This window comes from Babylonia areolata, chromosome 7 (genome assembly GCF_041734735.1).
Source record: "Babylonia areolata isolate BAREFJ2019XMU chromosome 7, ASM4173473v1, whole genome shotgun sequence".
Classification (NCBI taxonomy): domain Eukaryota; kingdom Metazoa; phylum Mollusca; class Gastropoda; order Neogastropoda; family Buccinidae; genus Babylonia; species Babylonia areolata.
In genome coordinates, this window is record NC_134882.1 from 6,064,954 (window position 1) to 6,079,248 (window position 14,295).

Genomic DNA, 14,295 nt, shown 5'->3' on the forward strand with positions numbered 1-14,295 from the left:
GGGGGGGGGGGGGGGGGGGGGGGGGGGGGGGGTTGCAGAGGTAGGGTAGGGTGGAGGAGTAGATATCTGGAGAGAGAGAGAGCTGAGAGAGAGAGAGCTGGGAGAGAGAGTTGAGAGAGAGAGAGAGAGGGGAGGGGCCGTGAGATGGGGGCGTTGGGGGGAGAAGCGGTGGCAGAGAAAGAGAGACGGAGAAAGACCGAACAGAAATGCGGAAACAGACTAAAAGAAGGAGTCAAAAGCGCAGAGAGAGAGAGAGAGAGAGAGAGAGAGACAGACAGACAGACAGACAGACAGAGACAGAGAGAAAAGGGAGGGAAAAGATGAGAGTAAAAAAAATTGGGATTTTTTTTTTTTTTTTTTTTTAACCAGTCTTCGAAAGCCCCCCCTTGGGAGTGGTCGTTTCGTATAATCATACAAGATCACAGAGAGAAGGAAAACGTGGTGAAGACAGACAGACAGACACAGACAGACAGGCACAGACAAACAGACAGACGGAGACAGTGGCAAAAACAGAGCAGTAGTATCTCGTTGTGTGTCTCTCTCCCACTCTCTCTTTCTCCTCCATTCACTCTCTCTCTCTCTCTCTCACTCTTCCTCTCTGTATGTGTTGTCGCTTCCTTCCTCTCCCAACCCCTGCCTCTCCCTCTCTTTCTCTCTCTCCCTATCTCAGCTGTATTTCCTCCCCCCCCCCCCCCCCTTCTCTTCCCGCCTCCCCTCTGTTTATATCCCTCTCACTCACTCCTTTTCTCCCCCCCCCCCGCCCCTCTGTCTCACTCTCTTGCTCCATCTTTCTCCGCCCCCCCCCTTTTCCTTCTATTCTCCCCCCTCCCTCTCTCTCCTTATTCGCCCTCCTCTCTCATACTCTCCGTCCCTACTTCCCCCACTCTTTCTATACTTCTCTGCCTCCCTCTCCCTACTCCATCCTCTCTTTCTCCTTACCCCTCTCTCTCCATACCAACCCCCACCCCCCACCCCTTTTATCCCTACTCCTCCTCCCTCTTCTCACTTCTCCCCTCCCTTCTTATCACTTCCCCTTCTCTCCCCCCACTTCCCCCTTTCCTACTCCCTCTCTGTCTCACCTACTTCCCCTTCTCTCTCCCTACTCCCCACCCCTCTCTATCCCTACCCACCCACCCTCCCATTATCTATACTTGTATCCCTCCCTCTCTCTATTCCCTCTTTTCTCCCTCTCCTACCTCCACCTATCCACCACCTCCCGTTTCTCTCTCTCTCTAACCCCCCCCCCCCCCCAATCCACCCCACCCCCCAACCACTGTCTTTTTCTCTCTCGCATCTTCCTCCTAAACACCAACCACCACACACCTACACTTACCTACCAACACATATCCCCCCCCCCTCGCACTGTGTGTGTGTGTGTGTGTGTGCGCGCGTGTGTGTGTGCGAGCGCGCGCGCGCAACTGAGTGTATTTGAATGTCATGTATGTATTTCTATAACCTTTTGTTATCTTGTGAACCATTTTCATTTTATTTCTCTTTGCCCCCGAGGGCTGAATGTGAAAAAAAAGCATATGCATGCTTATTCCACTTCCCTCATTAATTAAAAAAAAAAAAAGATTCGTTCATTCGGTTCGTTTCTCTCTCTCTCTCTCTCTCTCTCACACACACACACACTTACCGGATTCGCTGCCCACTCCACCTCCGCCCCCGGCGCAGTGGCCGTCATCTTCGCTGCTGGCCCCGCGGCCACTGTCACTGGTGCTGCCCGAGGTGTGACTGCCCGTGTCCTCCCCTTCAGGCCTGACCGACAGCTGTAACACACCGCCACACACACCACCATTGTTAACTCACTCAGTACGGCCAGTCCTCTCTTCTCCTCTACACAGACACCTCGGATGTCCAGTGGGTGTCTGAATGACCCAACTTTTAGCTTCCGTCGTCAGAATTGTGGTATTCTTTGTCAACATTCACCTCTTCAGTATAAGAGCCTTCCGCTTGTAGTATTTTGATGATGGTAATGGGGTGAAACGCTGTTAACGTCGTCTCGTATGGAGAGAGTTAAATTAAGTCTTTTGGATTGTGATTATGTATTACTGTTGTTGTTGTTGTCGTTGTTGTTGTTGTTGTTATCACCATCATCGTTGCTAGTTTACTGTTACTGTCATTATCATTATTAGTAGTAGAATAGAATAGAATAGAATATGTCTTTATTACCAAGTGTACCGGGATCACAAGGAACATTGGGGGGGATAGTACATAACAAGATACGAACATAACTCGTAGTAGTAGCAGCAGTAGTAGTATCACCATCATCATTGTTATTAAATTATCAGTATCATTATCGCCATCCTCATCATCTTCATCATCGTTATGTGATTATCATCATTATCATCATCATTATCATTAATTACTATTATCATCATTATTATCATTTTTAGTGTTGTTGTTATTATTATCAATATCATTATCATTATTATTATTATCATCATCATCACTGTTATTTAATTATCATTATTATCAATTTCATTATAATTATTATTATTCTATTATTGTTGTTGTTGCTGTTGCTATCATCATCATTATCATCATCATTAGTAGTAGTAGTAGTAGGTGGTGGTGGTTGATGATGTTGCAGTTGTAGTTGAGGATAAGCCATTTTTCCTGTCGTCGTCGTCGTCATCAGCATCATCGTCGTCGTTGTCATTATTATCATTATTATTAGTAGTAGTAGTAGCAGTAGTAGTAGTAGCAGTAGAAGAAGAAGTACTGTAGTACTTATATAACTGCCTATGTCGCCCCCTCCTCCCCCCCCCTCCTCTCTCTATATGTAATACAACAGCTACCATCATTATCAAACCTCACACAACACTTGTCTTTTTGGAAAAAAATAAATAAATACATACATAAAAATGTGCTTTTCGTCTAAAGATTTGATTTTATACTTTATTCAAACCTTTCCTTTTACATTAACATAATATACCACCTAAAAATGTAGCCTTTATTAACAACAGTGTTTTGTTGGACTTTTTTTTTTTTTTTTTCCTTTTTTTTACAGGGAGTGGGTGATGGTGTGCGGGTGTAGTTTTCCTATCACTTAAAAAAAAGAAAAAGAAAAAAGATCATTATCAACAGCAACACCAGTTTACCTTACCGGCCAAAACATCACGGTCACGAACAAATAAAGGACGCCTCCCCTAGTACCCCCCCCTCCTCCCCATCAGCATGTCTGAGTGGTTTGATGGGAGTACTGAGCACGCGTGGTGGGACTCAGTATGTATGATAATAATTATGTATTACTGTTGACGCGCATCATTTTTATCCGCCAGAGTGCCGGGGGTGGGGGATGTGGAGAGTGCTGAACTGGTGGATGATGTATTATGCAAATGCCTGCACGGTCTGTCGTTGTTGTCCCACACGTAAACAATCATCCAGTGCATGCGACAGGTAGGGAGGGAGAGGGTGGAGGAAGAGAGAGAGGGGGTGGGAGAGAGAGAGAGGGGGGGAGAAAGGACACACACACACACACAGAGAAGAGACAGTCAGAGACAGTCAGAGACCGAGATAGATGGACAGGGTGATAAACAGATGGAGACGGAGAAAAAAGAGAGACAGACAGATAAAGAGGCACAGAGAGAGAGAGAGAGAGAGGGAGAGAGAGAGAGAGAGAGAGAGAGAGAGAGAGAGAGAGAGAGAGCGAGAGAGACAGACAGACAGACAGACAGACAGAAAGACAGACAGAGAAAGAGGCACACAGACCGACAATGACATTTTATCTATCCACCCTTCACCTTTGTCAGATCTTTTCTCCCCCCATTGTCTCATTGATACGGTTCTCAAGTTCCAACTTACGATGCATAAACCGCAAAGAAAGGGAATAAACTTCTACAGTATTTCGGGATGTGTGGAGGAAACAAAAAAACAACACACACACACACCAAAAAAAAACACAACACACGATATATTTTTCCGCTTTTTTTTTCTGCGTCAATAATTAAGTCATGGAAACTTGCAGAGGCTTCAAATTCCCCAGAGCTGAATGGGCTAATGGGTGAGGAGAAAGCATGTAAAACAACGACAACATTCTATTTTTTCTCTCTCTCAAAGCCACAGAGGGCTTATGTTTAGCCCCAATTCGATAAACAGTTTTGTCTGCGCGTGTCTTGTCTTTTTAGCACAATGGATGGCGTTGGCCTGGGCGAATGCAGCTCGAGTACCCTACAGAGAAATATGTTGTGATGAAAAACAACAACAAAGTATAGACTATAACCTTTAGAATACAACATAAATGAATACTATATACTATTGGTATATTCTTCTTCCCTTCCATCACGCAATACATACGCATAAATCTTTGTCACGATACCACAAAACCACCACCCATTTTTCTCCCGAAGAATCACAAACAATAATGGTAAAGTTTTATACAGATTCCTACACTGTACAAGGATAAATATGAAAAACTATTTTCGAAAAAAAGAGACAAAACCGGTTACATAATGTGGTGGACTTTCTTTTTTTCTTTTTTTCTTTTTTTTTTTTAATGCTGACAATATCTCTCACTTGACCGTTTTTTTCCACTCTTTCTGCAGAAGACGCCAGGATAATAGTTCTTGTCATTAGTAACGCACTGTTCCTCATAGTCATCCGCCTCTTCAATCCTAGAATCTAACCTTCCATGTGTGTGTGTGTGTGTGTGTGTGTGTGTGACACATGACGTCAGTAGTGGAAATAAAAACGCTGCAGTTGTCTACGTCCTCGTTCGAACGGAAAAAAATTGAACGACAGATACGTTCTTGGCATAGCTAGACATGGGTATACAGATGCAATCTGCTCATGCTGTCATCAGACTTTTTTCCCCTTTAATTTTCCCTCTTTTTATATCATTTCTTAAGTTTCCTTTGCTGCTTAATCACCCCCCCATCCTTTAAAAAAAATTCTTTCTCAGCTGAACTCCATCTAAGCCTCTTCAAATGTTTTGCTGTTTAAGCAAACGAATTAAGACTTGGAAAAAGAAAAGAAAAAAAAGGTTCAATGCTTTAACCACTCGACTGTAGTGTTTACCATCCACTGCGCACTGAATGTCGGGGTTCGAAAAGTGCAATGACAACAAGAAGAAGAAGAAGTAGTATCAGTATCAGTAGCTCAAGGAGGCGTCACTGCGTTCGGTCAAATCCATATACGCTACACCACATCTGGCAAACAGATGCCTGACCAGCAGCGTAACCCAACGCGCTTAGTCAGGACTTGAGGTAGAAAAAAAAAAAATAAAAAAAATAAAATAAAATAAAAATAAAAAGAAGAAGAAAAGGAGCAAGACGAAGCAAAATATGAAGACATAAGATTTATCAATAATTTTGTAACAACAGATTCCACATCACTTAGCTTTCTTGAAACAAATAGCCATTTCCATATATCTGTTTGTTGTTTCTTTATAAAAACAAACAAACAAAAAAACAAGAACAACAAAAACAACGACATGAACAACAATGACGTGCACTTTCGAAAAACAACAGACCACTGCGTGACATCATTAAATAAAAGTGCATCAAAAATGCACAGTCAAAATCAATGTCCCTGTACAGAAGAAACCCGCAGAACTATTTACGTTCGTTTGTCATCGACATCGGACAGCAAAAACTAACATCATCATCTTCTTCTGCGTTCGTGGGCTGCAACTCCCGCGTTCACTCGTATGCACACGAGTGGGATTTTACGTATATGACCGTTTTTACCCCGCCATGTAGGCAGCCATACTCCGCTTTCGGGGGTGTGCATGCTGGGTATGTTCTTGTTTCCATAACCCACCGAACGCTGACATGGATTACAGGATCTTTAACGTGCGTATTTGATCTTCTGCTTGCATATACACACGAAGGGGGTTCAGGCACTAGCAGGTCTGCACATATGTTGACCTGGGTGATCGTAAAAATCTCCACCCTTCACCCACCAGACGTCGTCACCGTGATTCGAACCCGGGACCCTCAGCTTGAAAGTCCAACGCTTTAACCACTCGGCTATTGCGCCCGTCAAAAACTATCATCAAAAGAAGGACACACGCTGAGGAGGAGCACCAACAAACTGGAAATGGTCACTGACATAAAAGGTGCACACTTTATAGACTCACAAAGACAGACAGACATAGAAAGAGACAGACAGACAGACAGACATACAGACAACTAGCCAGCCAGACACACTGAGGCTGGAGAAACAGACAGTATGACAGACAGTGGCAGAATTAAGATGCGCACATAATTTTTTAATGAAGTAGATAAAATAAAACAAAGTAAAAGATAAAATAAAATACTAAAAAAGAGCCAAACAGCATCTACACAAGCTTGTTTTTTTTGTTTTTTGTTTTTTGTTGTTTTTGTTGTTTTTTTTGCCACACGGTTTTACTCTTTCTCCTATCGTTTCCTTTCGAAGATAAGCAGAGAGACAGACACACAGGCAGACAGACAAAACAGAGAAACAGAAAGAGACAAAGTGACACAAATACGGTAAATTAGTGCACCCCCCCCACACACACACAAAATTATTCGATCACGCCGATAAACAAAACCAAAAAAACCAACGTAACATATATATTAACATATATATAAGCCCACATGTATAACTTTACATTTTCTAACTAACAACAAGAAATTAAAAAACAACAACAACAAAAACCCTCGCACACACACACACACACACACACACAAACCATTTAAAATCGGTTGGGTGCATTTTCCTAGACATTCCTATTTAGACTTCGAGCAAAACCAAACAACCACACTGAAACTGGGACAACAGAGCAGAATCAGATGACATGTTCGTTTTTATACAGTTGCTCGCAATGTTATATGTCTGCATTAAAAAAAAGAGCAAACTTAATACATTTCGTTTAAATACACAAACGGATGAAACTTAAAAGCATTACAAAGAGGAGAAGAAGAAGAAATCGAAAACTACTACTCGAGCTTTCCGGAATAAACCCAAAAGGCAATACAGAATGGGCAAACAAAAACATCCGTTGTTTGGAATTCAAAGACTTTGGAAGAAACTGAGTTAATCATTGTTGACTGGCTGAATTCTTTGGAAAAAAAAAGTTACATTGTGGGTAAATCTATTGTTGGTTGGTTGGTTGGTTTGTCAATCGTTGTTAACTGGCTGAATTCTTTGAAGAAAACTGTGAGTTAGCCCATAGTTATTTGGTTTGTTTGTTGAACGACATTTTTTTTTCATAGTAAGCATTGTAATAACGCTTTAATTGTATATTTCCCCCTCTTATGAGCCTGCTGCATAGTTTCTACTTGTCTTGATCTGCATACGTACGTTATGTGTCATGTACTATTACTTTTGCTGCTGCTCTTGAACAGCGTGTGCAAGTAATATGTCATGCACTATTGCTTCTGTTACTGTTGCTGCTGGTACTACTACTATTCTATCAGCAAGAAATTCGGGCGACATAGCAAAATATATCGGGGCTGTCCAGTCTAAGCGGCTGGTAGTTCTCCGACCACCCGCAGCTCTTTCAACCACAGTTTGAGACTGACGTCCAACTCTTAAGGGGGGCGACCAGCTATCCGACGGCTGTCTTGCGACGTTCCCATGACAAACAACTTGTACAGACAAACACGCTAGGCTTGTAGCCGTTTGGGAACCACCCAACCCACCCATGCCCCCACGGCGTCGAAACACAGCAGTCATGCTGGCATTATTCACCATCCTACTCCCCACCTTGTTCGACCTGTCAACCTGCTTTCAGGGGCCCCTGTCTCCAAGTTCAGGCCAGGCTAGTCTTCCATAACGAATCACTTCCAATGAGCACATCGGATCCATAAAAAGGATAGGGTTTCACCCAACGGTCCCTTGCTTACGACAGCGCTGATCGATTTGTCATGAGGATGGCACGCTAATGGGCCCCTGACCTTTTATCTCAGAGGCTCCCCGTCTCTCTTCAGAAAGGTCGATGTTGGAAATGGAAAGAAAAGCAGAAACACTACCAGCTTCAGAGGAAGGGAATCAGTGGTTAAAGGAAAGGAGCTATAGAGGTAAAAGGTACTGTGATGCACGGGGGCTTATCTGTTTGCTAGTTTGGCGGAGTCTGTGTTGGGCGTTAAGGGTTCTTCTTCCCGGGCAGGAAGCATAAACGTGAGCCTTTCAGCCCTGTGTGTATCCTTTAAAAGGGATCGTGCATCCTGTGCTGTTTCGGTCGATATGACGTTTACATTTAAACTCCATGTCTTTGGTGCAAAAACTGAGTAATAGGCGCTAGGCTTGGGTCTCAGTGCAGACTGAGGCGGCAGAAGTTTCTCCTCCTATTTCTTTTCTGGAAAGCTGGTTTTGTCCAATTTGTTTGTTAACATCGTTATGTCGCATCTTCCATGAAGTTTTAATAGTGGCAATATGTTGCTGCTGCACACCTATGTATCCTTCATAAACAGCCATACCCATCATTCTTATCACAGTCCAAGTGCTAGCATTCTACAGAGAACTATCAGCACTGGATCGTCAGTATGCCACACTACAGACGAGGAGACCTTGCACCACTCTGGTGGTGTTCAGTGGTTCAACAAACACAGGACAGTTCAAAAACAAATAACCACGATTACTTTAACAACTGAGTTTGTAAAGTTTCTCCCCAAGACCTGTGCTATTTGCCTACAATAACGAGCAACAAACGAATTCGCAGGGAGTCAACCAACCAACTCACACCACTCAAACTACTCTGCAATGAGGGCATTGATGCACAGCACTCACGCTGGCATTATTCACCACACTGCTCCCCACCCTGGCCTTGTTCGACCTGTCAACCTGCTTATAGTGGGGGATTGCTGGCTGGGGCCCCTGTCTCCAAGTTCAAGCCAGGCTAGTCTTCCATAATGAATCACTTCTAATTAGCACATCGGATCCATAAAAAGGATAGAGTTTCACCCAACGGTCCCTTGCTTACGACAGCGCTGATCGATTTGTCATGAGGATGGCACGCTAATGGGCCCCTGACCTTTTATCTCAGAGGCTCCCCGTCTCTCTTCAGAAAGGTCGATGTTGGAAATGGAAAGAAAAGCAGAAACACTACCAGCTTCAGAGGAAGGGAATCAGTGGTAAAAGGAAAGGAGCTATGGAGGTAAAAGGTACTGTGATGCACGGGGGCTTATCTGTTTGCTAGTTTGGCGGAGTCTGTGTTGGGCGTTAAGGGTTCTTCTTCCTGGGCAGGAAGCATAAACGCGAGCCTTTCAGCCCTGTGTGCATCCTTTAAAAGGGATACCGTAACCAGGGCCTCTTTGGTCGTCCTGAGGTTTACGGTTAAGCTCCATGTCTTCAGTGCAAAATCTGAATATAGGTCTGGGTCTCAGTGCTGACTGAGACAGAGGACATTTCTCCTTCTTCTTTCTCCTGGTCTCTTGTCAGGTTTCAGTGTAACCTTGTTTGTTTTTCTTTTTTTCTCTTTTCTTTTTGTTAGGCATTAATTCCTTGTGCCACTCATATGCAGCCACGCCTGGACTTGGTCGGTTCAGTCACAGTGCCAGCAATCTGCAGAGAGCTAAGCCAGAAGCTCACAAGCCAGAGGAGATCCCGAGTCATTTCAGTAATGTTCAGTTGTGCCTGCTCTGATCTGTTGTTTGGAGGACGCTACCAATTCAAGTCCTCCTGACAGCAATAATCACAAGTTTGTGGAACCAGACAAAGTGATCGCTTCCCACCATGTGGTGACCACCACCACCACCACCACCACACCCCTACGAACGACACAGCCCCCTCTTAAATCTGCCGACACCCGTGACTCTGGTATGAACTCATCACAGGCATGGATGCTAACAGGGAACATCGAAACTTGTGTCACCACCAGAGCAGAGCGTGAAAGGTCACATACCTTGGGGCTTTTGTTTCCGTGCCTCACAATGAAGGAGGGCGAGGATAATGACGATACTGATGTTGAGGTCCGTTTCGTTTTGGGGGCCTTGTGTGTACATCCTGCGCTTTCTTTCGTAATATTATAATCATGGCTGCATCAACCAGGCCCGAGAGATAGACACCTACATTGATGGCCGATAAGTGCGGCCATGATATCAGCCTCTGAGAGGGAGGGGGGAAGGAAGGGGGGGGGGAGGAAAATCGGAGGAAGGGTGGATGGGGGTGGTGGGGTGGGAGCTCGAACTGGCGCCCTCCAAGCCGTCAACCCAAGGCGCTATAACCGAACTCCACCATGGCGGCTGCTCTGATAGACAATACGAGACTATCAAAATATCCCCTCCACACACACACACAAACACGCGCGCCGCCACCATCGTTCCCGACCACCCACCCAGCCCTTGAGGGAGTTCACCGCTGCCGTTGTTAAGTATGGATTCAATGCGTGCATCTGTTGTTCACTTAGCACACCGTAAGCTTCGGTTTTTGCTGCTCCGTGCGTCTGCAATGTCTCTGAATTTACCTTTCACAGTTTCAGTATTATCTCCTCGTCCACTGGACCTTGGGTAGTGGTCTGGACGCTAGTCATTCGGGTGAGACGATAAGCCAAAGTCCCGTGTGCAGCGCACGTTAAAAACATCACACACACACACAACAACAACAACAAAAAACAAACAAACAACCAAACAAAAAACAAAAACAAAAACCAACAAAAAACAACAACACAGCAACAAAAGGATTGCCCCTGTCAAAATTCTGAAGAAAACCCCTACTCTAATACACATGTGTATGCGTGTGCGTGATTGAAGCCTGACTGAATGACACAGGAAACGAATGATGAGCGCCAGAGGGCAGTGTTTCAGTCAGTCGGCTCTCCACAGGAAGGCAGCCTCTTGTGCAATGACCCTGTGTTTGTACAGCGCTTAGAGTCTGGTCTCTGACCGAATGTAAGCGCTACAATATGTAACCCAAAAGCAACAACAACAACAACTAACTACTACAGCTACTATTACTACAACCACCACTATTACTACTTTTAACTTGTGCAAGTAACTGTTTCCAAAAGCGCTAATAAATTGGTCTCTGACCGAAGGTAGGCGCTATAAAAGTATCCCAACAACAAGAGCATCAGCAACATCTACTACTACTACTAATACTACTGCTACTAATGACAACAATAATGTACTACTACTACCTTCACAACTACTACTTCTGCTGCTGCTGCTATTGCTGCTGCTACTACTACTACTGCTTACAATAATGATAATAATAATATTAATAACAGTGGTGTACTCCTACTACTGCTGCTGCTGTTATTGCCGCTGCCGCCACTGCTGCTGCTACTACTACTACTACCACTGCTACTACTAATGATAATAATTTTCTACTACTACTATTACAACAACAACTACTACTACTACCAATAAGCAGAAGAATGTGCTACCACTACTACTAAGGAGAAGAAGAAGAATGTACTCCTCCTCCTACTATTACAAAGAATGTACTACTACTGCGAATCTACTACTACTACGAATCCACTACTACTACTACTACTACTACGAACCTTCTACTACTACTACTACCACCACCACCACACCATCACCACTACTATTACTACTACTACTGATAACAATAATTTTCTACTACTGCAACAACAATTACTCCTACTAAGAAGAATGTACTACCACCACCACCACCACCACTAGTATTACTAATGACAACAATAATTTTCTACTACTACCACAACAATTACAATACTGCCAAGAAGAATGTACTACTACTACTATACTATTACTACGAATGTACTCCTCCTCCTCCTCCTACTACTGCTACGGAGAATCTACTACTACTACCAATAATCCAGGTCGCTCACCCCAGCCGATCGGGAATGCTGCTGGCCCCAGGACGAGGAGGAAGAAGCGCCGCTGGTGGGCGACATGGCCGGGGAGGAGGGGCGGCTGTTGTCTCTGTCTCCGCCTCCGCCGCCGCCGCCACCAGCCACGCGGTTCAAATCCCGCGCCCGGTCCAGGTAGTGCACGCGCTTGATGCCGCCACCGGTGCTGCCGCTGCCGCTGGACAGTGTGTGGTCTGGCGATGTGGTGCTGCTGTGCAGTATGGAGCTGGAGGCCTGGGGGCTCTGTAAAGGGAGCAGGAGAGGACAGCACTGAGATTCCACAGTTTTCGTGCTTTCAGAGTTTTGTTGATTGTAATTGTTGTTATGTATTCTTTATTTGTTACGTACGTGTATGTGTGTGTGTGGGGGGGGGGGGGGGCGGACGGGAGGGGGGCGGGTATACGTGTGTGTGTAGAGGGGGGGGGTGGGTATGTACGTGTGTGTGTGGGGGGGGAGGGGGGGTGACGTGTGTGGGGGGAAGGGTGGACTGGGGGGAGGATGTACGTGTGTGTGGGTGTGTGTGTGTGTGTGAGAGTATGAGGGGGGACGGGGGAGGGGGGGGGGGTTACGTGTGTGTGGGCGTGGGGAGGTGTACGCCTGTGTGTGTGCTGAGTGCGGTGGTGGGGAGTGTACGTGAGTGATGTGTGTGTATGATATGGATCATATATATATATATATATATATATATTAGTTTGTACGTGTGGGTGTCGTGTGTGTCGTGTGTGTGTGTGTGTGTGTGTGTGTGTGTGTGTGTGCGTGCGTGCGTGTGTGTGTGTGTGTGTGCACGCACGTACATATCAAGAGTGGGTTTCTTCTGCAGTTTTTGTTTTTGCCAGACAACAACTCTTCTGATAGCCTGGGTTCTTTTTTCTTTTTTTTTAAGTGCACCAACTCCGTGCACGCATACTTACTACACTCCCCACTCCCAACATGTCCACCCCTCTCGCCTTCCCTTCCCCCTGTCTCTACCTCTCTGTCACACACACACACACACACACACACACACACACACGAACGCACGAACACTCGATCACACACACACATTATCAGTCTTCCTCCTTTTTTCTCTCTCTCCAGCTAATGCACTTCCCTCCCCTCCACCCACCACACTACCCAGGTTCCATCAACCTCAAGTGAAATGGAAAGGCAGATAATCCGCGTCCCTTTCCGTCACTTAGTTGTCCTTCCTTCTGTTTGGTTTTGGCTGTGTGCCTTGCTCCTGTACTTTTCCCTCCCTCTTCTGTGCCGTCACCAAAATCGATGTAGGGAAGCAGAGTGTCGTTCAACTTTGAAGCAGGCGTGTTCTATCGGGGGCGTTCTTCATTGTCCCCCCCTTTAATATTCCCCATCTGCCCTGAAAGCTTGCTCGCCTCCTTCCCTCCTCTCTGTTAACACTCGAGAGAGCGTGCGTTCGCACATACACATGCAAGCACAAGAGTAAACACACACACACACGCATGAATGCATGCATGAGTGCACACACATTCATTCACTCTCTCTCTCTCTCTCTCTCTCATGCACACACACACACACACACACAAAAGGAATACACGCACAAATACACACCACACACACTTTCAACAAGGGGAGGTGGAGAAACTGAGAAAGATAGGAGAGAGAGAGAGAGGGAGAGGGAGAGAGAGAGAGAGGGAGAGGGAGAGAGAGAGGTAGGTAGGCAAGAAAAAGATAAGTGAAATGGACAGACAGTGACTGAAAGATGTCAATCCCCCCCCCCTCCCCCGCATTCCTGTCTCTTCCAACCTCTCCTTCTCATCCAAGTTCCCCCCTCCCCACGTCACACACACACACACACACACGTGCGTGGACAGGTACACACACACAGACACGCGTACATATACACACACACAAGCTCTTTCTCTCTCTGCATGCATCACACCCTCACCCTCCTTCACACTCAAGTTCTACAATGCTTTTGTGCACTCTCTCTCTCTCTCTCCCCCCTACTTTTTTCCCGCTAATGTACTAACCCCACCCACCCCACTACCCAGGTTCCATCAACCTCAAGTGAAATGGAAAGGCAGATAATCCGCGTCCCTTCCCGTCACTTAGTTGTCCTTCCTTCTGTTTGGTTTTGGCTGTGTGCCTTGCTCCTGTACTTTTCCCCCCTTCTGTGCCGTCACCAAAATCGATGTAGGGAAGCAGAGTGTCGTTCAACTTTGAAGCAGGCGTGTTCTATCGGGGGCGTTCTTCATTGTCCCCCTCAATGCCCCCCCATCTGCCCTGAAAGCTTGCTAGCTGGAGAGATGAGAGAGACAGAGACAGAAACAGAGAGAGACAGAGACAGAGAGAGAGAGACAGACAGACAGAGAGTGGGCGAGAAAGAGAGAGAGGAGGGAGGGACAGAAAGACAGTGAGAAAGACAGAGACAGAGGGATGGGGGAGAGAGACACAGACAGACAGACACCGTGCCAATTAAAACAAATGGTTTGAGATCAGCAGAAACGTCCCGTGGGACTTTGGCGTCATGAAACACCATACATCGCAACGCACAAGCGACGCTCATTCATTCATTTTGCCCATCGCTCCTGGTG

At 45.6% G+C, this 14,295-nt stretch overlaps 1 protein-coding gene across 1 annotated transcript in view; it reads right to left on the reverse strand.

Moving 5' to 3' along the window:
• LOC143284300 (protocadherin-11 X-linked-like) overlaps window positions 1-14,295 on the reverse strand; it is a 197,242-nt gene that overhangs the window by 145,293 nt on the left and 37,654 nt on the right. The window contains exons 2-3 of the mRNA XM_076591001.1: window positions 11,723-11,986; window positions 1,637-1,769 (exon numbers count right to left, since the gene is read on the reverse strand). Coding sequence (XP_076447116.1) covers window positions 1,637-1,769; window positions 11,723-11,986 — 397 coding nt within the window. The remainder of the gene's footprint in view (window positions 1-1,636; window positions 1,770-11,722; window positions 11,987-14,295) is intronic.